At 38.9% G+C, this 25,356-nt stretch overlaps 10 protein-coding genes and 2 long non-coding RNA genes across 20 annotated transcripts; 9 read left to right on the top strand and 3 right to left on the bottom strand.

Moving 5' to 3' along the window:
- The first annotated feature begins 112 nt into the window (after positions 1-112).
- Dph3 (Diphthamide biosynthesis 3) lies at positions 113-546 on the top strand. Its single transcript, XM_065312995.1, has 2 exons — positions 113-326; positions 400-546. Exons 1-2 carry the CDS (start codon positions 219-221, stop codon positions 544-546), a joined length of 255 nt encoding a protein of 84 aa, XP_065169067.1. The 5' UTR covers positions 113-218.
- Positions 543-1,362, top strand: Polr3G (RNA polymerase III subunit G). Its single transcript, XM_065312989.1, has 2 exons — positions 543-710; positions 768-1,362. The coding sequence occupies exons 1-2, from the start codon at positions 543-545 to the stop codon at positions 1,266-1,268; spliced, it is 669 nt and encodes a 222-aa protein (XP_065169061.1). The 3' UTR covers positions 1,269-1,362.
- CycT (Cyclin T) lies at positions 1,282-8,186 on the bottom strand. 3 transcript variants are annotated; one of them, XM_065312972.1, is made up of 8 exons: positions 8,041-8,186; positions 7,382-7,594; positions 7,154-7,321; positions 6,810-7,092; positions 6,682-6,757; positions 4,698-6,625; positions 3,236-3,279; positions 1,282-3,013 (listed from the first exon to the last, which is right to left on the bottom strand). In XM_065312972.1, exons 1-7 carry the CDS (start codon positions 8,184-8,186, stop codon positions 3,250-3,252), a joined length of 2,844 nt encoding a protein of 947 aa, XP_065169044.1. In that variant the 3' UTR covers positions 1,282-3,013; positions 3,236-3,249. The 3 variants fall into 3 exon arrangements, with proteins under 3 accessions (XP_065169044.1, XP_065169043.1, XP_065169042.1); XM_065312971.1 differs by lacking the exon at positions 3,236-3,279; XM_065312970.1 differs by lacking the exons at positions 1,282-3,013; positions 3,236-3,279 and having other exon boundaries at positions 3,363-6,625.
- Positions 3,012-3,884, top strand: LOC135799784 (uncharacterized). 2 transcript variants are annotated; one of them, XR_010550064.1, is made up of 2 exons: positions 3,012-3,108; positions 3,243-3,884. It is a non-coding gene; the product is annotated as an uncharacterized lncRNA (long non-coding RNA). The 2 variants fall into 2 exon arrangements; XR_010550063.1 differs by having other exon boundaries at positions 3,012-3,154.
- Positions 8,187-8,324: 138 nt separating the features above from the next.
- On the top strand, positions 8,325-11,142 carry dgt1 (dim gamma-tubulin 1). 2 transcript variants are annotated; one of them, XM_065312978.1, is made up of 6 exons: positions 8,325-8,465; positions 9,322-9,841; positions 9,898-10,066; positions 10,119-10,545; positions 10,602-10,745; positions 10,805-11,142. In XM_065312978.1, exons 2-6 carry the CDS (start codon positions 9,370-9,372, stop codon positions 11,051-11,053), a joined length of 1,461 nt encoding a protein of 486 aa, XP_065169050.1. In that variant the 5' UTR covers positions 8,325-8,465; positions 9,322-9,369; the 3' UTR covers positions 11,054-11,142. The 2 variants fall into 2 exon arrangements, with proteins under 2 accessions (XP_065169050.1, XP_065169051.1); XM_065312979.1 differs by having other exon boundaries at positions 8,326-8,465; positions 9,335-9,841.
- Positions 11,124-16,948, bottom strand: foi (solute carrier family 39 fear-of-intimacy). 2 transcript variants are annotated; one of them, XM_065312975.1, is made up of 4 exons: positions 16,557-16,948; positions 13,410-13,778; positions 12,828-13,349; positions 11,124-12,667 (listed from the first exon to the last, which is right to left on the bottom strand). In XM_065312975.1, the coding sequence occupies exons 2-4, from the start codon at positions 13,770-13,772 to the stop codon at positions 11,783-11,785; spliced, it is 1,770 nt and encodes a 589-aa protein (XP_065169047.1). In that variant the 5' UTR covers positions 13,773-13,778; positions 16,557-16,948; the 3' UTR covers positions 11,124-11,782. The 2 variants fall into 2 exon arrangements, with proteins under 2 accessions (XP_065169047.1, XP_065169046.1); XM_065312974.1 differs by lacking the exon at positions 16,557-16,948 and adding an exon at positions 14,363-14,537.
- Positions 15,416-17,030, top strand: LOC135799785 (uncharacterized). The gene is made up of 2 exons (XR_010550065.1): positions 15,416-15,719; positions 16,031-17,030. It is a non-coding gene; the product is annotated as an uncharacterized lncRNA (long non-coding RNA).
- A 154-nt stretch (positions 17,031-17,184) lies between these two features.
- LOC135799771 (uncharacterized) lies at positions 17,185-19,290 on the top strand. Of its 2 annotated transcripts, XR_010550061.1 has the most exons (6): positions 17,185-17,698; positions 17,755-17,912; positions 17,967-18,160; positions 18,224-18,451; positions 18,542-19,017; positions 19,091-19,290. XR_010550061.1 is itself a non-coding variant. In XM_065312982.1 (5 exons), exons 1-5 carry the CDS (start codon positions 17,412-17,414, stop codon positions 18,929-18,931), a joined length of 1,257 nt encoding a protein of 418 aa, XP_065169054.1. In that variant the 5' UTR covers positions 17,185-17,411; the 3' UTR covers positions 18,932-19,290. The 2 variants fall into 2 exon arrangements, 1 of the variants encoding a protein (XP_065169054.1); XM_065312982.1 differs by having other exon boundaries at positions 18,542-19,290.
- A 68-nt stretch (positions 19,291-19,358) lies between these two features.
- Positions 19,359-19,919, top strand: LOC135799782 (uncharacterized). The gene is made up of 3 exons (XM_065312994.1): positions 19,359-19,488; positions 19,547-19,678; positions 19,732-19,919. The coding sequence occupies exons 1-3, from the start codon at positions 19,374-19,376 to the stop codon at positions 19,845-19,847; spliced, it is 363 nt and encodes a 120-aa protein (XP_065169066.1). The 5' UTR covers positions 19,359-19,373; the 3' UTR covers positions 19,848-19,919.
- A 114-nt stretch (positions 19,920-20,033) lies between these two features.
- Positions 20,034-22,322, top strand: Sqor (Sulfide quinone oxidoreductase). Its single transcript, XM_065312981.1, has 6 exons — positions 20,034-20,268; positions 20,333-20,663; positions 20,727-20,927; positions 21,424-21,633; positions 21,692-21,878; positions 21,939-22,322. Exons 1-6 carry the CDS (start codon positions 20,192-20,194, stop codon positions 22,238-22,240), a joined length of 1,308 nt encoding a protein of 435 aa, XP_065169053.1. The 5' UTR covers positions 20,034-20,191; the 3' UTR covers positions 22,241-22,322.
- zetaCOP (COPI coat complex subunit zeta) lies at positions 21,390-25,263 on the bottom strand. 3 transcript variants are annotated; one of them, XR_010550062.1, is made up of 5 exons: positions 25,109-25,263; positions 24,812-25,057; positions 24,528-24,752; positions 23,002-23,910; positions 21,390-21,600 (listed from the first exon to the last, which is right to left on the bottom strand). XR_010550062.1 is itself a non-coding variant. In XM_065312993.1 (4 exons), the coding sequence occupies exons 1-4, from the start codon at positions 25,124-25,126 to the stop codon at positions 21,562-21,564; spliced, it is 528 nt and encodes a 175-aa protein (XP_065169065.1). In that variant the 5' UTR covers positions 25,127-25,263; the 3' UTR covers positions 21,390-21,561. The 3 variants fall into 3 exon arrangements, 2 of the variants coding, with proteins under 2 accessions (XP_065169065.1, XP_065169064.1); XM_065312993.1 differs by lacking the exon at positions 23,002-23,910; XM_065312992.1 differs by lacking the exons at positions 21,390-21,600; positions 23,002-23,910 and adding an exon at positions 24,231-24,340.
- Positions 22,466-24,206, top strand: LOC135799772 (guanine nucleotide-binding protein G(f) subunit alpha-like). Its single transcript, XM_065312983.1, has 5 exons — positions 22,466-22,674; positions 22,745-23,207; positions 23,506-23,636; positions 23,694-23,865; positions 23,942-24,206. The coding sequence occupies exons 1-5, from the start codon at positions 22,493-22,495 to the stop codon at positions 24,083-24,085; spliced, it is 1,092 nt and encodes a 363-aa protein (XP_065169055.1). The 5' UTR covers positions 22,466-22,492; the 3' UTR covers positions 24,086-24,206.
- Positions 25,264-25,356: the final 93 nt, after the last annotated feature.

The raw sequence follows: 25,356 nt of genomic DNA, 5'->3' as shown, positions 1-25,356 counted from the left end.
TAATAAACAATTTCGAATATATAGAGGTGGGGTACCAAGGTACCTAGAAAGCCTCACAATAGTTTTCGAAACCTCCTCCCAGATGTCACTAGAGTTTATATATCGTAGACTACATATTACAAATCCTTATAAATAAGAACAAGCATAACCTGCACAAGTATTGTAGAAAACGTGCGATGTATTTTAAACATTTCAGATGAAATATTTTCTTATCAGTAATGACCGTATTTCATGACGAAATTGAGATTGAAGACTTCGAATACGACGAAGAGGAAGAGATCTATTACTATCCTTGTCCTTGCGGAGATAGATTTCAAATCACCAAGGTAATTGTAGAAATTACAACGTAATTTAATAGTTTACAACTTAAAACTTAATTTTATTTTATTGCAACTATAGGAGGAATTATTATCCGGAGAAGAAGTAGCCACCTGCCCTAGTTGCTCCTTAATCATCAAAGTAATTTATGATTTGGATGACTTCCAAGCACAATCGGAAGAAGTAAAATCAAAAACATCAGAAAAAAAGACTGAAATAACACAATGAGTCGTGGAGGCCGTGGTGGCGGTCGCGGACGTGGCACGAACAAATCCTTCAGCAGAGAACAACTAAGTTCATTGGGAGTAGGAAACAATGAAGTCTTACCAGGACCCGTCACTCAACCTCCACCTTTGTTTCCAGTCTTGGATCATAAACCAATTGGTTTAAATGTAAATTCATAATAAATCTCAAACAACAAATGAATTCTAATTTGAAAACCTTTACAGATAACAATAGAAACCAAATACTTACTCATGTTGAAACAAGATTTTGTTGACCACATTCAATCATCTCCAGCACACATCAAACTAGCAGTAAAAGATGATTCTCAAGAAGTGCAAGCAGGAATGGAGCCCATCAACAAGATGCTTTCCCAGCCAGTGGGAAAAAACTCATTTGATTGGGCCATGTTTCCATCCGAACTCCGGCCGAAAATGATTGCTAAAAAGTTTAAAAAACCAGTACCTCCAGCATCCACAAATATCAAAACCGAAACAGATATTGTTGATAGATTAGATAAACTGGAGCATCTCGAGAAAACCACTCCATTAAACACAACAGTCAAACAGGAAGTGGCTGACGAGGAAGACGAAAATGAAATGGTGCTTGATGAAGATGAAGAAGATGAAGAAATGGATGATGGCACAGACTATGCCAACAACTATTTCGATAACGGCGAAGCCTATGAGGACGAAGATGACGCTCTGGAGGATGGACCAATCTACTAACACAAAACATTCGTTGATTTTAATTGATATATTGAATTGCAAAGAATTTCGTTATCAATATGAACATAATAAATCGTATATTACATAGAAAAAACTCCGAACTCAAAATGCATCGTCATCCTGCAATGTGTCCGGCAATGTGTTTGATAATTAAACAAAATCCAGCATTCTAACAAACCTGAGAATTACACAATAGTTATTTACAATGAAATTTACTTACAAACTATAATCGTTTCGCAAAAGTACTTTGCTTGAATCGGTGTTTCATTTGAAATTCGGCTACACTTGTTTCAGTGTGTCAACTGCATTGAAAACATATTTTTGAACAGTTGATGCTAACTTAAAATCGTTTAAAATCTTAACAGAACATATTTATTTATACATTCTTGGTATACCCTTTGTGTACAGCGCAACTTGCAACTTGTTTTTTCTTTGTTAGAATTAATTTATGGTAAGTGTTTTGTGTTTGTGTGCGTGTAGTCACTCGTGCTTCTCCGATAAGATTACATTAGTTGGTTTACAGTAAAAAATAAATTATTCTTTCGTAAGCTGTAACACATAACGCAAATAATTAAATAAAATTAAGATGTGTTCATGAAATATATATACATACATACATACACAGCTTACATATGTACGTATATATAGATTTGAATACAAAATTTCATATCTATCATCTACCTATCTACAATAATATTTGTTATGCACTTTTTTTTAGTATTTTCGCATCGGTTAGTAATTAGTATTTAATGGATAATCACAAAAATATGTTATATATGATGGTATTATAACTCTTAGCCGATATTACGTTTATATAGTGTTTGTTTTTTCTTCTTCTTCTTCTTGTTTATTTAATTAATAAATAATCCTTAATAGTTTATGAACATATTTACAAATCTCAACTACTAAGAGCGACGCGCAGTGGAAACTCTTCAAATTTCTCTTTGTTATCATTGTGTTTTTCATCATATTAAATCTTTAGTTAAGTAAAATAAATTCCATAAATTCCTTGTGTATCTAATATGTATCAGATTTCAGTCGGTTGCACAAAAATTCCAAAGCCAGATGACGGTTAATCAACAACTATAACAATCAATACGTCTTAGGTACGCAATTCTAGTAGTAGTAGTAATTTCGTAGGCGTACTTATCCTAGATTTGTGTGTTTTGTGTAGTTTTCATTTCTCCATCTTCACATGCTTCAATAAATTTAACAAGTATAAAAATAATACATACGCAAAGACCCAAAACGTGTGTTGACAACCAATTATTCTAATATTGCAACATTTTTTTTCGGCTTTTCATTTAGTTTTTTTTTTTTTGTTTTGTTTATTAGTAGTAGGTTTTCGTTTACGCTCTCTCTGCAATCACTTACGGATTGATTAATATACAAACATCGTGCTGATACGCGCGCGGCGCTTAACATAATCAGCGCACTATGGCCTAACTAAACACAGTTACATAATCAAAGAAAGAAAACATCAAATGTTGCACGAGTGCGCGCAGGCAGACAGAATTTTTCAAATTTCAAAGAAACGAAAACGGGTCTCGATATCGTGTGTATTTGAGGGGTTGTTGTGGGTGGGTTGTGCACAGCACGCGGCGGGCCCTCAAATCGATTACACTTTTTTGCAACTCGTCCGTGCCGCCAACAGTTTACGTGCCCGACGTTCCTTTGTTGGCGTATTTTATAGGAGTATCTGAGTATCTATTGCTATGCATTGTCATCGCCTCGTCCTCGCTCACCTGAAAAACCACCAAACACCGTGTAATCATCAACAACAATGTGTGTGTGTGTGTGTGTGTGTGTTTAACTTAACAAACAAACAAACAAAATGAGTGTGAGTGTGTTGGTGTTGCAACAAAACATCAAATCAAATAATCCAGGCAAAAAATTAAAATTTCGGTTGACATTTTTGTTATTAGCTCAAAACAATATTAAAAGAGAAACATTTGATTTTTGCTTACGTTTCAGATCGCCATCAGTCAACGTCAATTGAAGTGAATTTCAGCTACGGAAACAAATCAAGGACACAAGGATGATTCAATTTGTGTTTTGCTTGCGAGAGACATTCAAAGAAATCAACTACACAAAAAGATTTAAAAATCTAAGTGTTTTCAACTAGACTAAAAAGTGGAGGAGAGTGTTGAACACTACAACTACAAAACATCAGTGATTACAGAATTTCAACAAGGACTATCTATGATTCTATGCAATACATGCAATAATATAACAAAATATTAACACAGCTTGGCACAGTTTCCCCACCACAACATGTTTTCATCGAATGATTGAACACAATTTATACACAAAAAATAATGAAAGCATCGACTTCCAGTCAACAAATCACAATATATAAATATATAATTCAATTAATTGTTCATACGCCATGTGCAGAGGTAGAATTAATTAATAATTTATCAATAACAACATTAATAAAGAATTGCTACATATACTTCTAGCAACAAAACACTATATTTTACAAACTAAACATGTATAAAATATATATCAATGTTTAAAATGATCAAAATAAAAAAAAAAAAACGAATCTAAATCATAGAGTTATGGAGAGGCCTATAAGTATATAGCAGTAATAAATATGTACGCTTATAACAATTTCAGGTTTACTGTAGTTAGAGAAAGAGTGTTGTTGATTTTTTTATAAAGTAACAAAGAAAAAGTCCAAATAAATAGATTAATTTAACTACGTATCTAGATGTAACGTTCTCTCTTCTTTTGTTTTAAACCCTGTTTTTATATAAGTACACGAACTAAAAGTCTACTTCTTGAGCATTTCATTAGCGATATCCGAACTAAAATTATTCATTCGTATGTACAAGTATTGATAAATTTGCTGCGTTAAATTAAAAGTCTTCGTAATCTATCCCTAATCGTATCTCCTAGCATGAAAATTATCGACACATTCAGATCTTCTTTATAAAATTGCAAACAAACAAAATCAAAACAACATTAATCATTAATCATTTTGGTAAATGCGTTCCACGCGATTAAAAAACGCGCACTGAAATTCTCTCCTGCGCTTAAAAACTAAATATTACAAATTGACTACAGATTATGGCATGCCGAGGATCATTCGGGTGGCGGCGGTGGCGGCGCCAGCGGCGCATCGTCCGCCGGCAACGGCGGCGTGGCAACCATCGGCGGCGGAAACATGCCATGCATCGGATACATCGGATAGCTACCGGGTGCAAACATCGGATGGTACATGTTGGCCATCATCGGCGGCGCCATGTGCATCGGCGGCGGCGGATAGTTATAGACAAAATTCGCCGCCTGCGGTGGATACGCGGGGGGTGGGGGTTGGCGGTTGTTCGCGAACGCGTTGGGAGTGGGAAACTTGCTAGTGCCCGTTTTGAAAGGCGTGCGCGCGACAACACTATGGCCGAAATTGCCGGGAGTGGTGCTTACCTTGCCAAATGAGCTGCGCCCGTTTTGCTTCTCCATGCTTCCGCCATGATGCCGACTGTACTTGGACATCTTGTGCGGCGACTCGCCCGGCGAGCTGTTCTTGTCGCGCTCGCGCTTCTTGCCGCCGCTGTCGGGCGCCGCGCCAATGTTGATCACTTCCTTCGAGATCTTGATCTTGATCGCTGGCGTCGACTGCGGCGGTGGCAGCGGCTCAATGATCTCCGTCTTGATTTTATCCTTGGGGATCTTGATCTTCAGACCAACGCTGGGTGTGGGTGCCACTTCGGGTGGATGCTGGATCTTATCCTTAGAAATGGTGATCTTTATAGGTTCATCTGATCCGTGCGGCTTATCTTTATCACGATTCTTCGACTTGTGCTTCTCTTTATCTTTGTCTTTATGCTTTCGCTTCTTCTCCTTCTCCTCGCGACTCTTTTCTTTATCCTTATGCTTGTGTTTCTCTTTATTTTTCTTCTTTTTATCTTTATGCCCGTGCTCCTTGTCTTTACTTTCATCATTCGTTGGTGGTTCCTCTTGCACCGTGCCGGAAATCGTCGGCAGTTTAAGCACAGGTGGCGCTTCTTTCAATAAATTGCTAATTAACGTAGGATTTGTTTCGATGCCGTTCACAATCGGCTGCGAGGTACTGCTAAGCAAAGAAGAAGTCGAAAGCGATGCACTTGAAGAATAACTGTATGCCGACTGAGTCTCGATTGAATCTTTTGTGTCTTTTGGTATAAACGATGGTTGGGACACTTTTGGTGGAGGCGCCTGCTGCTGGGGAACAGTCTGCATCATATTCCCGAATTGTATCGGCCCAGAATTCGACATGGGACCCGTAGTTCCGTAATCATCCAGTTCAGGTATACCCGCAGTCATCATCGCGCTAAGTGTGTGCAAACCCGCATCACGAAACAGGTTCTCAAACCCTTCGGATTGATCCTTCTTGATCGGACGCGAGGCGTCGTAACCGTGATTAGATGATGGCTTTTTCGATGGAATGTGTTGATTTGCATGCTGGCTGCTATCATAAGGCGGCATTTTAATCGAGATGTTCATCTTGCGCGGCGGTGTTTTCTCCGGCGAGAACATGCTCGGCTTTTTCACCGGCAACTCCTTGGGTTCTTGCTTGATCTGCTGGTCCAGCTGGTCGAAGCCATACGTGCCGTTGCTATTACTACTACTTGTGTTGCTGCCGTTGTGCGGCTCGCTCTTGATGCTACTACTGCTTTTTGGGACGGATTTTTGTGCATTATTCTCTGGAGCAAAAGGCGACTTGACTTTCATCTGCGAGGTACTATTATTTATTGGCTGCTGCTTCGGGTGCATGCTATTTTTGTTATAACTGTCGAACCAGCTCTGCGACGAGTGTTTACGTGCGTCCAGCTCCGTCTTCGCGCCGCTGGCGTCGTGCGGCCGACGCGAGTCGTGTTTGTAGGCCATCAGTTTCGCGTCCGCGGGGGCGCGCGATCTGGAAGTGTCGACACCACGTTTTTCACCACTGTAATGTTCCGCGTGACCAACGTTCGTCGCATTGTTTGTATCACTATTAGGTTTACTGAGATAACGCTTGTCTATGAGTTCTTTATCGGCGCGCACTTGCGCGTCGGAATCGCGCGGCACTTCACGATGCTCCGGACGGCCCGGCGGCAGCGGATTCGGTCGCGTATGCGATTTTAATTTTGAATCGCCCGGCGGCCGGTGATGGCCGTGTGGACCAGCCGGTAACTTACTACCAGACGACGAGTGTTGTTGCTGCTGCTGCTGTAACTTCTGATGCGCTTGTCGCTCGCGTTCCTTTTTCTCTCTGTACTCTCGTTCTCTTTGCTGTTGTTGACTGGAGCTACTACTACTACTGGCCGACGCAAGACCAGAAGAACTACTGCTGGCTGAGTCCAGTGGACGTTGTCGATGTTTGTGATCTTCGCCTGTCATAAACCGTAAATATTATACACTTTCACATAATAAAATCCACAAAAAATACCTGATTTCTCATGATGATGAGCTCGATTATGCGAATCTTTCGATTCCGTAAGTGGCGCTTTACGCGCCTCCGATTCCTAAATAAAATACATTATAAAACGCACAACAATTGATGCAAAACAAACTTACAGATGACGAAGAATGACTCAAATTGCGATTTATATTCGGGCCGTCGCTATACGCCATAATCTTCTCTTTCACGCGCGACGGACACCGGCTGAATATCGACAGGAAGTCATCGGTAAGCTGGGCGAGCAATTCGGCCGTCACCGACGTGTCCACATAGGAAAACCATTCCCGCCGCTCGTTCGATAACGGTATCTCCCAGTTGGACCATTTGCACGCCAAGTGGATGCAGAAGCACGCGACCACCGTCGGCTTGTATTGCAGGCACATGGTAGTGAGATGCAAGCTAAAATTGACTCACTCATTGAATCATTCAGTCAAACATGGCTTTCCAAATATACACCCACCTAGTGCTTGCCATAAAGTAGGAAGTTTGCGCCAGGTCTTTGCTGGCGCGGACTAGGTGACAACACCGCACGACGTGCGCGTGTGGATGGTCGATGGCCACGTCGAAGCCCAGCGTCTGCAGCAGGACATTCTCGTTGAAGACCAGATCCTGTGACTGCTGCTGGTACCTAAAAATGTCACAAACGCACAGAATAAGAGCGCGTTAAAAGAGATATTTCACAGCGTACCTCTCTGTATTGACGCCAAAGGAAACATCGCGTGGATTCTTGCAAATATTGTGTACCCTAATAACGTGCTCCAACTTCCTTGGTTGTTCCTCGACCTTGGCGGCAAGAAACAACGCAGCGGCGGCAATTGAATACCACGGGAAATGCGTAAACGAATGGAACACATAGAATCTATGCATATAAACGCTAGCAGTGTTTATACATAATTGTGTACTGTAAATTGCATTAAGGAAAACAATTCGGTTGATAACAGAGATGCGAAACACGAGCGCGATAAATAAACGAGATAATAGAAATCAACAACGCGATAAAAGTGAATACTTAGTGTGTTGGGAGAGATTTCAAACTAGCTTTTCTTTTGTTTCATGATTTTTGTTTAATCTATTTGAATTCTGTTTACAATAATCATTTGATCAGCAAGTAGGTAGAAACAAAAAGTATCACACACATAACCTAAAAAAGTAAACGTGAACGGCGTTGAATCAAACACACGAAAATCAAACGTAAATCTCTGCGCTCGCGAGTGAGGACACAGATACGACGGACTCCTAGCAACAAATAGCAACAATTCGCAACAAAATACAACTGAAAGTGAAGAAACGGAGAAAAACAGGTTAAGATGTTAACCCACAGATAATGTATGAATAAATAAAGGATACACTCTTAGCCTCTGGCCCATATCCTGTATGAAGTAAGCAGCCTGCTGGCGATATGTGAGTTCTTTCAGCGCATCGATTCCGAACTGCCTCGACGGTGTGTTCTCCAGTTGCTCTTTGGTAAAGTACCATTTTTCGTCAGAAGCCATTTACGTGCGTCACGACACGACCAGCAGGGAGCACTATGTAGATGTCGCTACGTAACGCACACCAATTATTGCTCCGACGCATTTAATAATGTGCAAGTTGTGGCAATTTCACAAACGAAGAAATCATAAGCATGCGAGCGCACACACGCGCGCGTCCGATGGCTTGAGTCTCGCGCGTCCACGAAATCCTCGTTTGGTGCGACGAGGCTTGCGTCACGCACGGGCTTTTCGCGAGTCACTTTCGTACGCAGCAGAAATCGTGATGCACAGAACACACAGGTAAAGAGTTAATTCAATGTGCGCCGCTCCAATGTGTGACTGGTGGTCTCGTTTGCTTGGTTTTGAGGTAGTTTACTAGCATTAATTAACATACATACAGAAAAGTCGTGGAAATTGATGTTATTCACTGTTTGATGGCCGACCAACCACGGTAAACAACACAGCGTTGCGCATACTGTTAAGTCCCAAGCGCGCAACACAACACGCACAGTACACGCGGAAAAGCGTCTTTGATTTATTGAATCGATTGCGCGCTAATAATACTGCTGTTTTTGTTGTTATTATTAAAATTATTGGCACAAGAGTCACTAGCACTGACTCATGCGGTCGTTCCGTTACGTCAATGGCAGAGTCCAGCCACTGTTGCCAACAATCAACCCAAAGTTACCGAAACATTGCATTGTAGGGGGCGCTGCTATCTTTTACAAGTAAACCTTGTGTAAAATTAGAAAATTGTACAATTTCTAACAAAACTTATACAGAAAATAAATAAATATGAATTAATAAACTGTTAATTGAGATAAAATAACTGCTGAAGTAAATCATTCTCCATTATATAGCAAATTATAGCGCAAAATCCTAGTGTTGCGTCATGTTGGCTGCGCATATTTTAAAGAGACGCATATTTTTATTTATTGTATATTATGCATTTAAAAGCAAAAATATTAATTTTCGTGTAAAATTTAAACCATTTCAACTAAATGTACATAAAACGCGTGTGGTTTGATTGTTTCCACGTCAAAATTAACAATAAACCGGAAGTTTAAGAAGTACCTAAATTTACGTTGGTAAAACATTGTGTAGTGTGTGCCACTAGCTCAACTAGCAGCAACTGCCCAAACTAAAACAAGTCCAGTGTTTGATTTCAGGTAGTTTCAGGTAGTGCGCCGCTTTATTGGTGAAAATGCAGGCAGCGAAACTAAACGCGCAACTCAAATTACAAATTGCTGCGGAATTAATGAGCAAGAAACAATGCGCCTACGAACCATACAAATGTTCACAAACAGCCATGAAGAATTACAACTATTGCCAGCAACACATTCTATCAGATAAAACTGCTCCATACAGACAATGTTCATACATGTACAATGGGGGCAAACACTGTCATCATCCAGCATATAAATCAAGCAAAAAAGAAGGATCTTTCTGCAATGAACATGCACTTAAAGCACATCTTTTCAAGGCTAAACAGGGGACTCGAATGCAACCACCTAAAAATGCTGAATCAATATTATCTTCACTGTCTCATTATGTGATGAAACCAAAGGCACCAAATCAGAATTTGGTTACATCAAGTACCTATAGGAACAGTGATGATGGTAAATCATCTCCTGATTTTGCAGATGCAAAAGTTACAAAGGCATTGGATCCACTTGGTAATAAACTACTTCAAGAAAATTGATTTTTAACTAATTTTTTGTTTACATTTTAGTTGATATTGATGCCTCAAGTGTGATTGCTTCTTGCAGTGATGTACTAGACTTATGCAGTGATTCTGAGAGTGATATTGAAGCCACAACTTTGTCTAATGTTTGGCTGGATGCTCATGCAGACAGTTCTGAAGATGAAAGCATAGATTCAGACAATGAAGACTTTTTAAAGTAAGTTCTCCTATATAATCATGAAATTTTGTTAATGTAAATGCTTTTCCAGACATGCTAATGTATTATCTGCTGAAGAAGTCACCCAAGTCGCCAAAGATAAACTCATACGCTTACATTCGTTATACGTGAATCAATACAGCCATTTGTGCCATCTACTGAAAGAAAAACGCAGGCATTACCTGCATGCAATCAAAAAAGAGAAGGAGACTTGTTGTAGCATGAGAAGTCAAGCTCTAGAAAGACCCAAAGACATGGCAATGTTTAAAAAACTAAAAGCTTACAATCAATACCATAGAAAACACGGAGTTGACGCGATTTTACGCAAGCGATTAATCGAAATGCGCATGAAAATCACCGAAGGGCTTGTGTACAAGCCAACAAGTCATTCCTGCAGGTGTACATTTTCAGAAGGCGGCATTAAATGCACCGAGAGGGCTTTACCTGTTGCAAAACATTGCAGAAAACATATACTCAAGGTAATTTACACTTAATTTACTTAAAATATCAAAATAAAAACTATTTTGTTCTACAGGATCCTAATCAAGTATTATTCAGAGCCTGTGGTAAAAAGGGCGGCGAAGTAGTATGCACCGCAGCTGTAGAATCAATCTTCGAGAATCAATCCTGCACACTACATAGAGAAATCCCGCCGAAACGCGTCTACTCACAGCTAAGAGTAAATAAATACTATAAACTATTTTAAATTAATTATCTAATACAAAATAATTATTTTAGAAAGAATCAGAATCTGACATGGAGGAAATCTTAGACAATAAATACGTAAAAACAGAATTTCTCCATCAAAACGACTCGATAGATGACGAAACAGACACAAAAGATGAATCGCTTAGTGCTGATGAAGACGCACTCGCCACTGATTCAGCGCCCGAAATGAAAGACGAAGCCATGGACGAATCATCCAACGAAGATGTTGACGTTGAGACTACAATGGACGAAGTTAAACAAGCAATTAACAGCACTTGACCTTAATCAATTGGGATAACTAACTAATATTCAACAAATATTGTTGATATGTTTGTGTTTTCGTAAAGTAAAAATGAAAAAAAATTCTATTAGCTGCGTTCCTCGTTTTCCACTAACAAAAAACCTTATTCTAGTACAAATATCACGCATATAAAAATATAATACTCGACAAGTTCGTGATCTCTGCGCCTGCGTTTAAAACCGTACTAAGTATTGAAGCGCAAACGAATATTGTTCCGAAAACAATCGCAGCCACGCAGCGGATATACCAATGCAACTTGATAATGATACATGATACATGATACAGATGAATCTGTTGGTGCGCATTAAGTGTGAATCTAATGTAAATTTATCAAAATTACACATGATAAGACAATAGCCGTCAATGATCACATATCGATATTTGTATCAACTAGTTTGAGTGATTCGCGTTTGCATTCATTCAATTCCGTCCTGCGTCTGCGTCTATCTCCTCACTGCAAAATCGTGCATAACATGAGAATGTGTACAATCAAGAAGAGTCCAGAGTGTGAATCGCATCTTAAAAGCTAATTTACACTGTTCATTAGTTAGTTTTTAGACATGTTTGGCACGCCATTAGTATACCTATATAATACACTCGCATGAAAATCCTTGGAGTTTGAAAAAGAAAACAAACTTACGCTAGCGAAAAACGAAGCAAAAAAGAGAAAACCGTAACTAAAATAAGTCGTAAAAAAATAAGTCGGCTTAAGTCTCGTGAAAAATACTTTTCAGGTCGTGCTCATACATGGCAATCAATGCCATTATACCAAAGCCCAACAGCAGACCGAGCAGATGCAGCCCGCACTGCACGAAATTACCCTCGTCCTCGTGTCCGGAGCTCAACTCCGGAATCATGTCCACCAGGGCGATGTAGAGAAACATGCCGGCCGCCGCTGCGAAGATCCACGAGCTCGCCGTTTCGGTATTACCCAACCAGAGGCCAAAGATACTCCCAAACAGACACAGGACACTCGAGAGTAGATTATAGTAGAGTGCCTGCTTCATCGACATGCCCGCCTTGAGCAACATAGCGAAATCGCCCAATTCGTGCGGAAGTTCATGACAGAACACAGCAACAGCCGTCGAGAATCCACCGGCTGTACTGCTTGCAAACGCAGCGCCAATCGCCATTCCATCGGTGAAGTTATGCAATCCGTCGCCCATGATGACCATCCACGCCACGGAACTCATACTCTTTGGTGGTGCATGCACGTGTCCGTGCGTATGCGAATGCCCATGATGGCGACTCTCATGTTCACGCAGAATAACAGTATATTCCACACTGTCTGTATCGTCTTTACTCTCCGCTTTATGCTCCAGCGGCAGCATCTTATTCACCTCGGTACAATTCGCTTTACTAGCCTCATCCGGACACTCAGTATGATTCTGATTACGCTCAAAGTCAGTCTCGGCGAAGCTGGAAATATCGTCCAAACGCAGCGGATGCTTAACATTCGCCGAATCGTCAATTTTACGAATTTCATCGTAGCAATACGGGAACGAGCTGTACTTGTGTATGCATTGCTTATCCGTGGCGTTCGTCAACTGCGTGCTCGTTTCTGGTTTGATAACCTTCAGTCTTGTGGGTTGCTGCAAGAGAAAAGAATGTTTGCACACGTTGTAGACATTCAATGTCATTCAGCACAATAAAAACATCATAACCGGATGCATAACATATAATGCAATCGATTGCAATGGTTTCATTCAACTTAACAACAGAAAAAAATGGCGTTATAAATGTCAGACTTACTTTTTCTAGCTGTTGCTTACGCTTCCGCCATTTGGCGACGAGCATAATCAACCGTTCGACAAAAAAGAAGAGTATTAATCCCAACATGGCGACCACACCCTTCCACATATTTTCATCATGCTGATGATGATGTTCCTCACCACCTGCATGATGATCACTGGACATCATCGCATGCGGGAGCAGATGCAAAAGTGCATCACCGGCAAGTGTCCCTACAGCCAACGCAACAAGAAACTGCAGCAATGGCTGATAGAAACGTTTCTGCATCACTGGTATCACCAGCAGGCCAAAAATACCACACGCACTTATGATAATAATCGCTAGTAATGAATACATCCACGCATAACCATCGAAAGACCTCATTTCGTTGGAATCCGCATCTTCATCAGTCAGCGTACACCTACCAATCATGGCTGCGGATAACAACGCATCACAAGACTCCATAAAAACATTGCTGTCATTATTACTATTCAGCGATAACGCATGCTTCACGTTATCGTATAGCTCATGACGACTTTTACACTAAAACCATTAAAATTCACTTAAAAATGATACAAATTCCCAATAATACCACACACTTACAGAGGCGACACCATCATTATGATTATGTTCATGTTCATGTTTATGTGAATGTTTATACTCGTCGATTTTATGCGTCAGTTCTTTGGTAAGATCCAGCCGCTGAATGATGCGCTGAAAACCCTCGACGCTGATATTCTCCCCGTCGCCATACAATCGAAAGAGTTGTGTAATCGTCGGCTCGTCACTGGTGTGATTCGTGTTGTTCTTGTGTGAGGCTTCGGCGAGCGCCTTCGCTTCTTTGAATGGTATCCGATTGTCATAAACTGGCGTAGCTCCATCGGTGGCAACCGCGTGCGATGCGCACGGCGAATGTGTTGCGCAGAGGAAGCAGAAGATGCACACCGAGACGAGTGTCTTCGCCATTGTTAACTGCAAAACGAAATCAAAAAGTTTTCAATTATATAACCATCATATCGTGTCGAGCGGTGTCTGGCGCACGCTTCGGTGCACCGTATTAATAAACTTTCTTTTACGGCTTTTATTTAAATCGATAACGCGTGCAACCTACCAGAATTTCAAAGAGTCGATTGTATTTTTGCTAGAAACGTGAACACTTGTCAAAATACAAACTTACACACTTTCATAGATTGAAAATTAAATCGAGACGATTTAATTGTTTTTTAATCTTGGTGTTTTAATGTCGTTCAACTCCAATTACCAAAAACCAAAACGGAGATAAAAATTTTATCGCGTTTACGTGGGTTTTACGCAAATACAATTGATATTACAAGTGACTTTAAATTAATAAGTAAATTTAAATAATATTCGAACAGATAGTGTGCCTAACAAAATGATTCAGGAAATACATTTCCACCGGATCCTAACGACAATAAAATCGATTCGGCGCTATAAATACGCACATAAATATATACGCGCTATATATAAACGCACGCACAAGAACCTTGAATTCGCACGGCACCATTGATACATGTAATTAATTGAATGTAGCTTACCAAGTTCATGATGGAAACGTGTAGGTAGGTTGCCCGTGAGTGCGACTATGTGACTATGAAAATCCTTCTTTCCGACTGACGCGTAAGTCAAGTGGAAGTCTACTTATTGGGTAAAAAAGAAGCGCGCTGTCGCAATCGCCGTTGCAACACAATTCGATGTTCAATGTTGATCGAATCGCTGTTCGATATTATGTGATTGCGATTTATTGCTAATCGTTTTTATTTAAATGCGTCGAATGCAGCCGTGTGCAGCCGCGATAAATGATTTTAAATTTTTTTTTCACTAAAATGGAACTTGCACGTGTGCAATGTGCATCCCACATGGAATCATTGTTATTCTTTGATAATTACACATATTTGCTTAACAAATACAGCGAAATATTGAAATTAACAAAGAAAACAAAATAAAGATATCACGGTTTTAATAAGGTAACATTTCATTGAAGAACAAAAAAGTAAATATTGGGATTTTACGCGGATTGGCACCTGTCTAATCTTTTGTAAACTGGTTGTAAACTCAATTACTCTAGTAAAAATGCCGGTAAATATTTCCTGAAGCCTAAATATGAATTCCGCGTCGCTCAGTTGTATTCACTTGTGTTTTGTTTAAATGATTTTGTTGTAACATAACGTGCACCCCAACAAATTAACTGAAAAATCGTGATTAAGTTATAGAAATTTACATAGCAATTTGTAGGGATGTTGGGATCATAATCACAACTATATTTCAAATGTTACCATCAATGTCATGTCTTTAAAAAAATATTCTAGCTCATAATTGCTGGAAATGAAAATATTTTTCGTCGTTACACAGAGGAAATTAATATAAACCAAGCAAATTGTACACATTTCGCCGTTATACAAAGTTTTTCGTTAAAAAAAACACAATAAAACATTGAAATTCACAAAGAAAACCGAATAAATATTAACATATCACTCTAAATCTGTGAGTGCCACTTAAATATTTTCATTAACAAGCCCACAACGATATTGAATGCATGGGTGTGTGTTGTCTGCGCGTAATTAATGCAGATTTGGCCATAAAACGCGCGGCATTATCATGCATAATGCATTCAAAGTCAGACGTTATGTTATGTTAGATTATGTATTCACTAATACGTGTTTAGAAACTATATCACGATGCTCGCCGCATTCTGAATCGGATTGATGGCATTATTATTAGGTAACATTTAGTACCTTGTAGATCGTCTGACGCATATAATTAAGTAAACATAGAGTATGTCTAGGTTAAACAACTAAATTGATATGAATTTCAATATTTCCATGCTGTAAATGAACTGATACAAATTGTTATTGCCGTGTCGCAACAAAAAGCAACATGTTTTTGTGTCTCTATGTAAGTATTTGTTGTTTTAATACAGACTGTAAATTACATGCTATCAAAAACACCATTTCAGTCAAGAGTAGATAATTCCAAATTACAATTTCAAGCAAACAAAACAAGCGAAAAACAACAAAATTTCATCATTTATAACTCGATGTCATTGAATTTCTCTACCAGAATGTTAAAAATTCACTCGCACACGCAGCACGTGATATTAGAATGATTAATAGCAGCTAATCTTAAATGAAGTAACAAAAAAACTAATTAATATGTTGTTGACGAATTGAAAATCGATTAAGTTACATTAATATTCAATATTCCAGTGTTACACAATACCACAACTAAAGTAAAAATCGTGGATTGCAACGAAAAGAGAAAGCCAGCAAGCAGACAAACACGAAAAGTGTTCCACCAAGAAGATAAGAACAACCGCCAAACCAGATGCGCGCCGTTTTTTATCGCAGCGCGGATAAGAACAAGTGCGTGCCAAAGTGTGGGAAGAAAAAAGTCAACAAGAATAAAAATAAATGACCACCGAAGCGAAAATTTCGGGAATATTTATCCTTCTGGAACTTGCTGACTGTGCGCTGGCTCTGTGTGTAACAAAGTTGCGGTGTATTTTTGGAAATTTTTGGGTCACTCGGCTATAACTCTGCATTTATGACAAAAATATATTCAAAACTATGCGCGTTGTTGATAGAATCCATATCAACAGCCAGTGCAGATTATATAATTAATAAATTTCCACTGGAAGATTGTTTATGACCCCGCGCCACGATTTCTAACCAAAAAAGGCAATAAAAACAACACGGCGATGACCGCGCGCACTGAATGATGTGTCTAGCTTACCTTATTATTGCAGTCGGGACGTCGACGGGTGTATAAATAATTATCTTCTATTTAAAAAAAAGGCGATGACTATCCAATTACGCGTGAAGTCCAGCGATGTCCAGATGGGCGCCAGTCCACCGCGCATTCGAAAGACGCCGACGACTGAACGCGAACAACGACGGCGAACGCTACTTTAATCGGTGCGCCGTCCACGCATGCACTGGCATCTTCGCTTGTTTATCCGTGGTGTGCTTTTTAGTTGAAATTGAAATCGCCGCTGATGATGGATAAACAGAAATTGCGCGAGTGGCGAGCGTGGCCATTCCACGACCTCGTAAATCTCAAATGTATCGATACCTCAACCTGCTACTGACACCCCTGCCAGCACCATCTGATTAAAAACCTCCATAGATGGCGCTGCCTACTCTGAAATATAACTTTATTTCTAAATTAATAAACAAATTAATAAAAGATATATTTATTGGAACAAAATTAATTTAATTTACAGTATCGTTTAATTTTTAATTTAAATTTATGTTTAATATTGATATAAAAATAATTTTATAAATAATTTAATATTTATAGAATGCGTGGCGCCCCCTGGTTGTGTAGCCCGAAACTAACAAACTTTCAAAATCCTTCCGCCGCCATATTTAGTTTTGTCCGCGTACTTGCGGGTAGTTTAGCATTTAGCATGTTAGCATAGTTAGCATACGAAATGCAAGTTATGCAGGAGGTCAATCAAACAACACCAGCATGTGAGCTAGTGTACTAGTCATTGCGCACTCACAAATCAAGTATTTGCAATTATCGAAATACGATTGTCGCTCCTGCAGATAGCCTTAGCTGGAAAAGCGAGTTGTCGGCGTGAAAATGAGCGGAACAGGCCGTGGTCGCGGCTGGTTGAATATCGAAAAGTCGGCGAACTACGATGTGCGTCCCGGCGACCAAACGCACCCCCAACAAATAAGCACACCTGTGAACTATAACGCCCCAAGTGCCCAAATCGCCCAAGGCTTCGTGATCAACGCGCAATATGAGAAGATCGTGCATGCAATCACGCACTTCAACGACAATGACGATGGGATTCTGCTCAATCAGAAGTTTCGTTATGTTAAAGAAGTGTTTGGAGATGTTTGCAAGAGTAGTACTGATGCAGAGTAAGTGCTGGCAATAATTTCATTTGTTTGGTGATATTAATTCTGATTTTTTATAGAAATGCCATTGAATATGTTTACAATAAAGCATTACAAGACTCTAACTTCACCAACAAGTTTGTTACTTATGTGTCACTAGTCACATTTCGTGAATTGGTGATTGCTGATCTCAAGATACGGATTAAATTTCTCAGCATACTACAAGAAAGTTACAATAGTAAGTAAACTAATTGCCTAGACTAGAAATATATTTTAAATATATTATTTGTAGATGCTTCAATGATGCACTCAACAAATCCACACAACTTTAGGAATGCAGTTAGAATCATCACAGGTTTCTATGAGAAAGCTACCATGGCAACAGTTGAGAGAAACTACAAGATGCTAGTGCCTGCCATATTGCATTGCCTTCAAATGTTGCTCGACTCTGAAGTGCAGGAAGATGTTGAATTGTTCACAACACAGGTATAACACAAATAAAATTAGTAAATTAAACATAAAAACTAAACAAATTGAATTCTCCTTAAGTTATACTCATGTGGTCCCAAATTTGTGGAAGATTCTATTGATCTAAAAGACCTCGCCATTAAACTACGAACAATTCTCGCATCCAACTCAAGTGCATTATCAGAAAGCTCCAAACTGTGGCTGCTTTTCGCTGTGGATTTAACCAACAACGAGTTTCGAGTACTCTCCACCGATTTATTAAACTTCTATCAGATGAAGTTGGGTAATAAAGATCTATTCAGTTTTAAGGTTCGTATTATCCTCATTTCTTCCCCAAAAGTTTTGTTTATTTTAATTATTTTCGTTTAAATTCTAATAGAACAATAATTTTTGTGCCAGAAACCCTTGACAGTGGAATGCACAATCTCATCCGTGAACAACAAACTGAACGAGTACAGCAGTGACGTAAACGTGCTGGAAATCGACACAAATATCTCCAAACTACAAGTTTCCAACAACAAATCGCCGAATGCAGTCGAGAATAACGACATGATGTGGAACGGCAACAAGAGCCAACCACCACCGATGAAATACCGCCCCAAGTTAAACTCTGGTGGCGGCAGACCGATTCTCGGTTCGGGCGCACGCAGCAACTCAAATCGTAATCCAAATCAAGATACAACCGGCACATCCAATTGGCGAAATCATAAAGATGCTTCGTCAATGGAAGGACGTAAACCGAAGAAGGGCTGGGAACATGACGACCGCTTCGAAACCGATTACAATTAGTTTTTATCCTACACCTAAGCTTTCTTCTATTATTTGGCGATTCTTACTATTAAATTAAGTGGTATACGTGATTTTCTACTGTTTAGGTAGGTTAACAACATTGTGAACGATTAATTAATTATCGCACATATTTTAAATATAACTTTATTTATTTACAAGCTCGCACAATGGGACGAGGAAATTAAGTATTTGATGATTGCTTGATTGCATGTGAGAAACTTAAACAAATTGTATATATTATTGTTTATTCCCATGTTTATTTGTGGGAAATGTTCTTAAATAATTTGTGGATGATAATGTAGACATTTTTATAATAAGCTAGATGAGTAAATAAATAAAAACAAGTTGTAAACTCAAAATGATCATGGCAGGCGCGTAGGGGAAATTTAAATATGCATAACTGTCATTTATACACATATCATACAAATATTTTTGTATAAAAATGGAGTGGTTTGGTGCAACTAGATATGGTGTACAAGATCCCATCAAAGATATGATGAAGACTGATTATCTGGAACCTAGAAAACCAAAAGACTTGGTCAAAGTCTACGAATCAAGTGATTTTTTTATTTATATTTTATTCTGGTTGATTTTTTACGAAATTTTATGTTTAAGGTGATAAAACTAAACCTTTTGCTACCTACATCGCTGAATTGGACGTGTATTTAGGTCAAGCCGATGGAAATGCTTATAAATCCTATGCCAGATTGATTAAAATGCGCAAAAAAGCAAATTTTAAACCTTTTGGTGAACACATCCAATGATTATTAATAAATTTATGCTTATGTAATTATTTTTAGGGCCGGCTGATATGTATAAATATCCAGGATGCGCATCGATGGAATATGGATGGTTTTTGAGTGATCCGAAGCTTCAAAATGCGACTTGGCACGTCACACACAACCAATATGCATAATCAAAGCATATTTTATTGACTTTACTATTTTACATCATCTCTAAAGAAATATATGTGTGAATGGTTGCATAATTATTTATTCTATCAATCATATCGTCAATATTTATGTAAAACTAAATCAAGAAAGTGACTAATCGTAAATTTAACTTCGCTACTTGAAAATATCTACGCGGTTGGAGAGAGTTGTGAGAATTTAACTTCACGATGTGATTTTATCAAGGTTGCAGCTAGAGTGTGATTCAATCCACATTCGTGCGACATCAGCTGGTCGGTCAATCACAACTACAGTGGCTTAACTTCACAACACAGTATTTTTAAGACTTATTAACTATTTATTCGTAGCAATGTCTATGTCAAGGTTAATCAGCGTTAATTCCAAGCGATATTTTTCAAAAACAAGCAAACTACACGATACTCACAGGTATTGCTACTTTTTTTTTTAATAAATATTAATATTTAATGCACTAAATTAATATTTGTTCTAGTTGTAAACTACTAATAGTTGGTGGAGGAGCTGGTGGTTGTACAGTTGCAGCAAAATTAGCCAACAACTTCAAGAAACATGAAATTATCGTCGTGGAACCGGCCGAATACAATTATTATCAACCATTGTTTACTTTGATTGGTGGCGGTACGAAAACTATTTCGGATGCACGTAAACCCATGGGTCAGGTGTTACCCAAAAATGTCACATGGGTACAGGATGCTGTGCGAGAGTTTTCCCCGAAAGAGAACTGCGTTTCTACAGGGTGTGGTCATACGATCAAGTACGATTTTATGCTTATAGCGACCGGACTTCAATTGAATTATGATAAGGTATTTATTACCTATTGATTTGTTTATTTATTGATTTCTACTGTTTGCTTTGATATTTATTAGATTCCTGGCCTTCTTGATGCGTTGAAACAAAAGGATAGTGGTGTCTGCAGTAATTATTCAGAGCTTTATGTTGAGAAGACTTTTGAGAGTCTTAAAAGATTTAAGAAAGGCAATGCTATATTTACATTGCCGAATACCCCGTTAAAATGTCCTGGGGCGCCACAGAAAGCAGCTTATATTGCTGATGCTTTCTTTAGGAAGGTAAATATTTAAAAGTGCTACTTAGAAGTACCACTAGGCAAAGATGAGAAGAGGAAGCTAGAGAACTGCGGCTGCTGACCAGCAAAAAGTGGAGGGGGAAGGTAGGCAGGTACTCAGGTGCGAGTACGTAGTCATTAGGGGCGAGAATTGCTCACGCAACTTCCCTCGCCACTTTTTGCGTACGGTACCCTGAATACGAGTCACTTTTACCGCTACACTAGTACGGTACCTCGATTAAAAGTCACTTCTACCACTAGCCTCGTACGGTGCCTTGAATTAGAGTCACTTCTACCGCTGGCCCTTGTACGGTACCCTGAATGGGAGTCACTTTTACCGCTACCCTCGTACGGTGCATTAAATCACCTCTACGCGGCTACCCTCACTACGTTTGCTGGTCAGAAGCAATTTTAAAAGTGCATCGTCCACTGCACCCCGCACTCAGTCGTTCCTAAGTCATCCATATGATTATTAACCCATTTTTAATGTGTTTGTACAGAATAACAAACGAAACAATGCGAGAGTAATCTACAACACCTCGTTACCAGTCATCTTCGGCGTGAAAAAGTACGCGGATGCCCTGTGGAAGGTCGTGGAAGGCCGCGACATCGACGTCAACCTTCGCACAAATCTCGTATCAATCGAGCCAGGGAAAAATGTTGCGACTTTCGAGAATCTGGAAAAACCCGGTGAAACACACGCTGTCAATGTAAATATTTATCACCTCACAATTCATTGAATCAATTTCTACCCAAAAGATGTTTTAGTACGAAATGTTGAATGTGACACCACCAATGTGCACCCCGAATGACTTAAGAAAGTGCCGTGAATTGGTCAATGACGCTGGCTTCGTGGATGTTAATAAAGACACCATGCAAAGCACTAAATTCGACAATGTTTTCGCCATCGGTGATTGTGCAAGCTCACCAAATTCGAAAACTTGTGCGGCTGTTGGTTAGTCAAATGAGGTTAAACCGCCATGAAAATACAACTTAATGTAAAATTTATTCACAGCTTCACAATCAACAGTTATTGCAGCCAATATGACAGCGGTGATGTCCGGAAATAAACCAGAAGCCATCTATAATGGTTATGCATCATGTCCGCTTGTAACCGGCTACGATAAATGTATCCTAGCTGAATTTGATTATAACCTAACTCCAATGGAGACATTTCCATTCAATCAAGCAAGAGAATTGCGCAGTATGTACATCATGAAGAGGGATATAATGCCGACTGTGTACTGGTTAATGCTGCGTGGATATTGGGGTGGTCCAGCAACAATGCGGAAATTCATGCGCCTCGGATTCGCGTGAATTAATTTAATAATGTTTTTTATTGTACGTTATCAATTGGCTTGTAAACAAGATGTGTGATAATATTAAACAATCAAAGCGACATGGTATTAATCAATCGCACACCGCGCGTGTGTGCATGTCGAGTAATCTGCGATAATCAATAAAATTTTCAAATACCTCCAAGTTTAGATTATTAGAAATACGATAAGATTATGTAATGAAAAGCGCAAAGCCAATTCACAAATTAAACATGATCACAACTGCTCGAAAATGTTCAAGCGAAGAAAAACACCAGCGGAGCAACGATCACAAGAAATCGACCACGAAATCAAACTAGATGAGAAAAGACTGAGTGAAAAACATTCAATATTGCTGCTTGGGACGGGCGAGTCGGGGAAGACGACAATTCTTAAACAGATGCATCTTATTTACATCAATGAATACACCACAGAGTAAGTTTAAACAAAATACAACGCAGCCATTTTGTATGTCACGTGACTAACCTTACAACCTTATATTTAGAGAGAAACAAAGCAAATCTGTGGATATACGAAACAATATCCACGATTCAATCTACAAGATCGTCTCTAATTTGAAAAAAGTACGACCGGCTATTGTTGTGCACAACGAGGAAACAAAAAAAGCAGTGGAGTACATTTTAAGGCTAGGTGCTGATCCGTTACCAGTGTATACGCAGGAATACTATGATAATGTTGCGTTTTTATGGCGTGACGTTGATATACAAGAAATGTACAAACGTGCGAATGAATTCCACTTACTTGATAGCACAGAAGAGTTTATGAAGCGGTTAGATGTGATTAGACGGGCTGATTATGTTCCGGACACACAAGACATCCTCTATTGTCGCGTGAAAACTACAGCGGTGCAGACGATTGAATTCAAAATCAAGCATGGCGGCCACATGGTTAGTTTCGTGATGCATGATGTAGGTGGTCAGCGCGGACAGCGCCGGAAATGGATATCGGTAATAAATCAAACTAATTGATTAAATCAAAAATTTAAAACTAATTAATTCAAATACGTTGTTGCGACGCAAAAAGAATTCAAGTTTCTATATAACTATAAAAAGTTTAAGTTTATTCTCGAATATTTTTGCTTCCAATATATTTGTGGATGTAATTTTAATGAATAGTCGGCCATTACGCGAATTTAGGCAACCAGTTAAGCATTAATTGAATTCTCAATATTTTCCTAAGGTTATGTAGATACTGGAATTATTTTTGTGATGAATCGACGCTTACTCTAAACAATAACTTCTTTAGCTTTTCGAAGGAATAAAAACCCTCTTATTCGTAATTTCGGTAAGTGATTTTGATCAAGTACTACGCGAGGATGAATCGACAAATCGCCTGGAAGAAGCGCTAACAACGTTCGGTAACATGTTTAATTCCAGGTAAAATTTCTATACTAAACTTATCACAAACAGTAAACTATTGACTGTTGTACACAGGTATCTAAACCCACATACAGCGATTGTGTTTCTTAACAAGGAGGACATCTTGCAGAAGAAAATTCAACGCGGAATATCGATAGGCACTTATTTCGCTAGGTATAAACAGTTTAAGAAACCGTCCGACGACGAATTCACAAACACAAAGGCGTTCATTAAGGAGGAAGTTGATGTAAGTAACTCAGTACACGACGCCGGAGAGTAATTGGCGTATTTCCTGGAAAAATACTCGATGTTAATCATTTCAGACGATAGTCAAATGTGGCAACAAGAAAAGGACCGCTCATATTCATTTCACAATCGCCACAAACACGCAAAACATCCAACACATCTTCGATTCTGTGCACGAAATGTTGATTGACATCGCAGTCAAAAATATCGCGCTCTACTAGCGTTTAGAGTTGATTTGTTTTGCGTTAAAATGATTGTTTATTAAGATGTATGAAAGAAAAAATATTTATACAAATCTCAAGCGTAAATTATTCATAATAATAAATGCGTTTTTAACTTACAGTATGCTTGACAATCATCAGTCAATCAATAGAAATCTGTTTTTATTATGATTATTATTATTATTATTAATAGATATTTACAGTTATTTACTTTAGCAAGGACCATTTTAACTGCTCTTTGGCACTTTGTAGTACCTGCAAAGTTGATCAAGTTTTAGTGGCATAATAAATCGTAACAGAAGTGATCTTGCTGAAGCAACAATCAATCAAACACCAAAACCAAAATGGCGCATACTTGTATGCCATGTGCGTGTGAGACCAAATAAAAACCGAAACAAATAAAACCACCTCACCAAAACATCGAGTGAATGGCGTTCGTTACCTGTGCGACTGTCTGTTCACCCAGTGGAATGTCATCGGAGCGTAGGGCGACGCGTGACACCACCGAACTGGAATCAGCGTCGATTATGATGCCGCCGTCGCAGATTTCGTCCATTGCCAGCATTACAATGTCCAGTGATTCAAGCACCGCGCGCTTTTCGACGTTTTTTCGCAGGATTTGGCTCACGGAATCGTAGAGACAGTTGAGGACGCTCATTAGAATTAACTGGAACGTAATATTTATGCAATTAAATTGTTTTTATGATAAAACAAATAGGAAATTACCTCATTTTCTTGCGAACTGCCCATGACATAGAAGAATAAGTCTACATTGCTTTTGTAGATGCATGTGAGTCCATCCAGCATTATAATCTCGGCATTGGCTCGATGTGTTTTGTTGAAAAGGTTCTTTTCGAATGCTTTTTGTTCCTTAGACGTCGGGAATACGTTCTTGTCGTAATATTTTGCAAGAATTCTGTTGCCATCATTGTCCAAGATGGCAATTCCTTTGATGGTGTATAATGTGGGCTCCTGAATGATATAATTTAAATGGAGAATACGAAATAATTCATTTTCACTTACCAATAAGTATCCTTCCATTTTTATTGTTTAATAAAAACAGAATTTAACACGAAACAGAAACGTTGTATACGTGTTGAGCGATGACAGGGGTATTGGTTGACAAATGTTACTAATGTGTTGTGTGCTGCCTAACTTCCTACAGATATTTTAAAAGTTCTGCTTTAAAATATTTCCTTATTTATTAAGTAATTTATGCATTGCATCATTGTGCAAAACATATTTTATTGTTGTAAGAAGAGTTGAAGATT

This window comes from Atheta coriaria, unplaced genomic scaffold (assembly GCF_025399875.1).
Source record: "Atheta coriaria isolate IRGN ID8LTWV9N9 unplaced genomic scaffold, Caltech_Dcor_3.1 hic_scaffold_9_pilon, whole genome shotgun sequence".
Lineage (NCBI taxonomy): Eukaryota > Metazoa > Arthropoda > Insecta > Coleoptera > Staphylinidae > Dalotia > Dalotia coriaria.
This window is presented reverse-complemented; position numbering and strand designations above follow the sequence as displayed.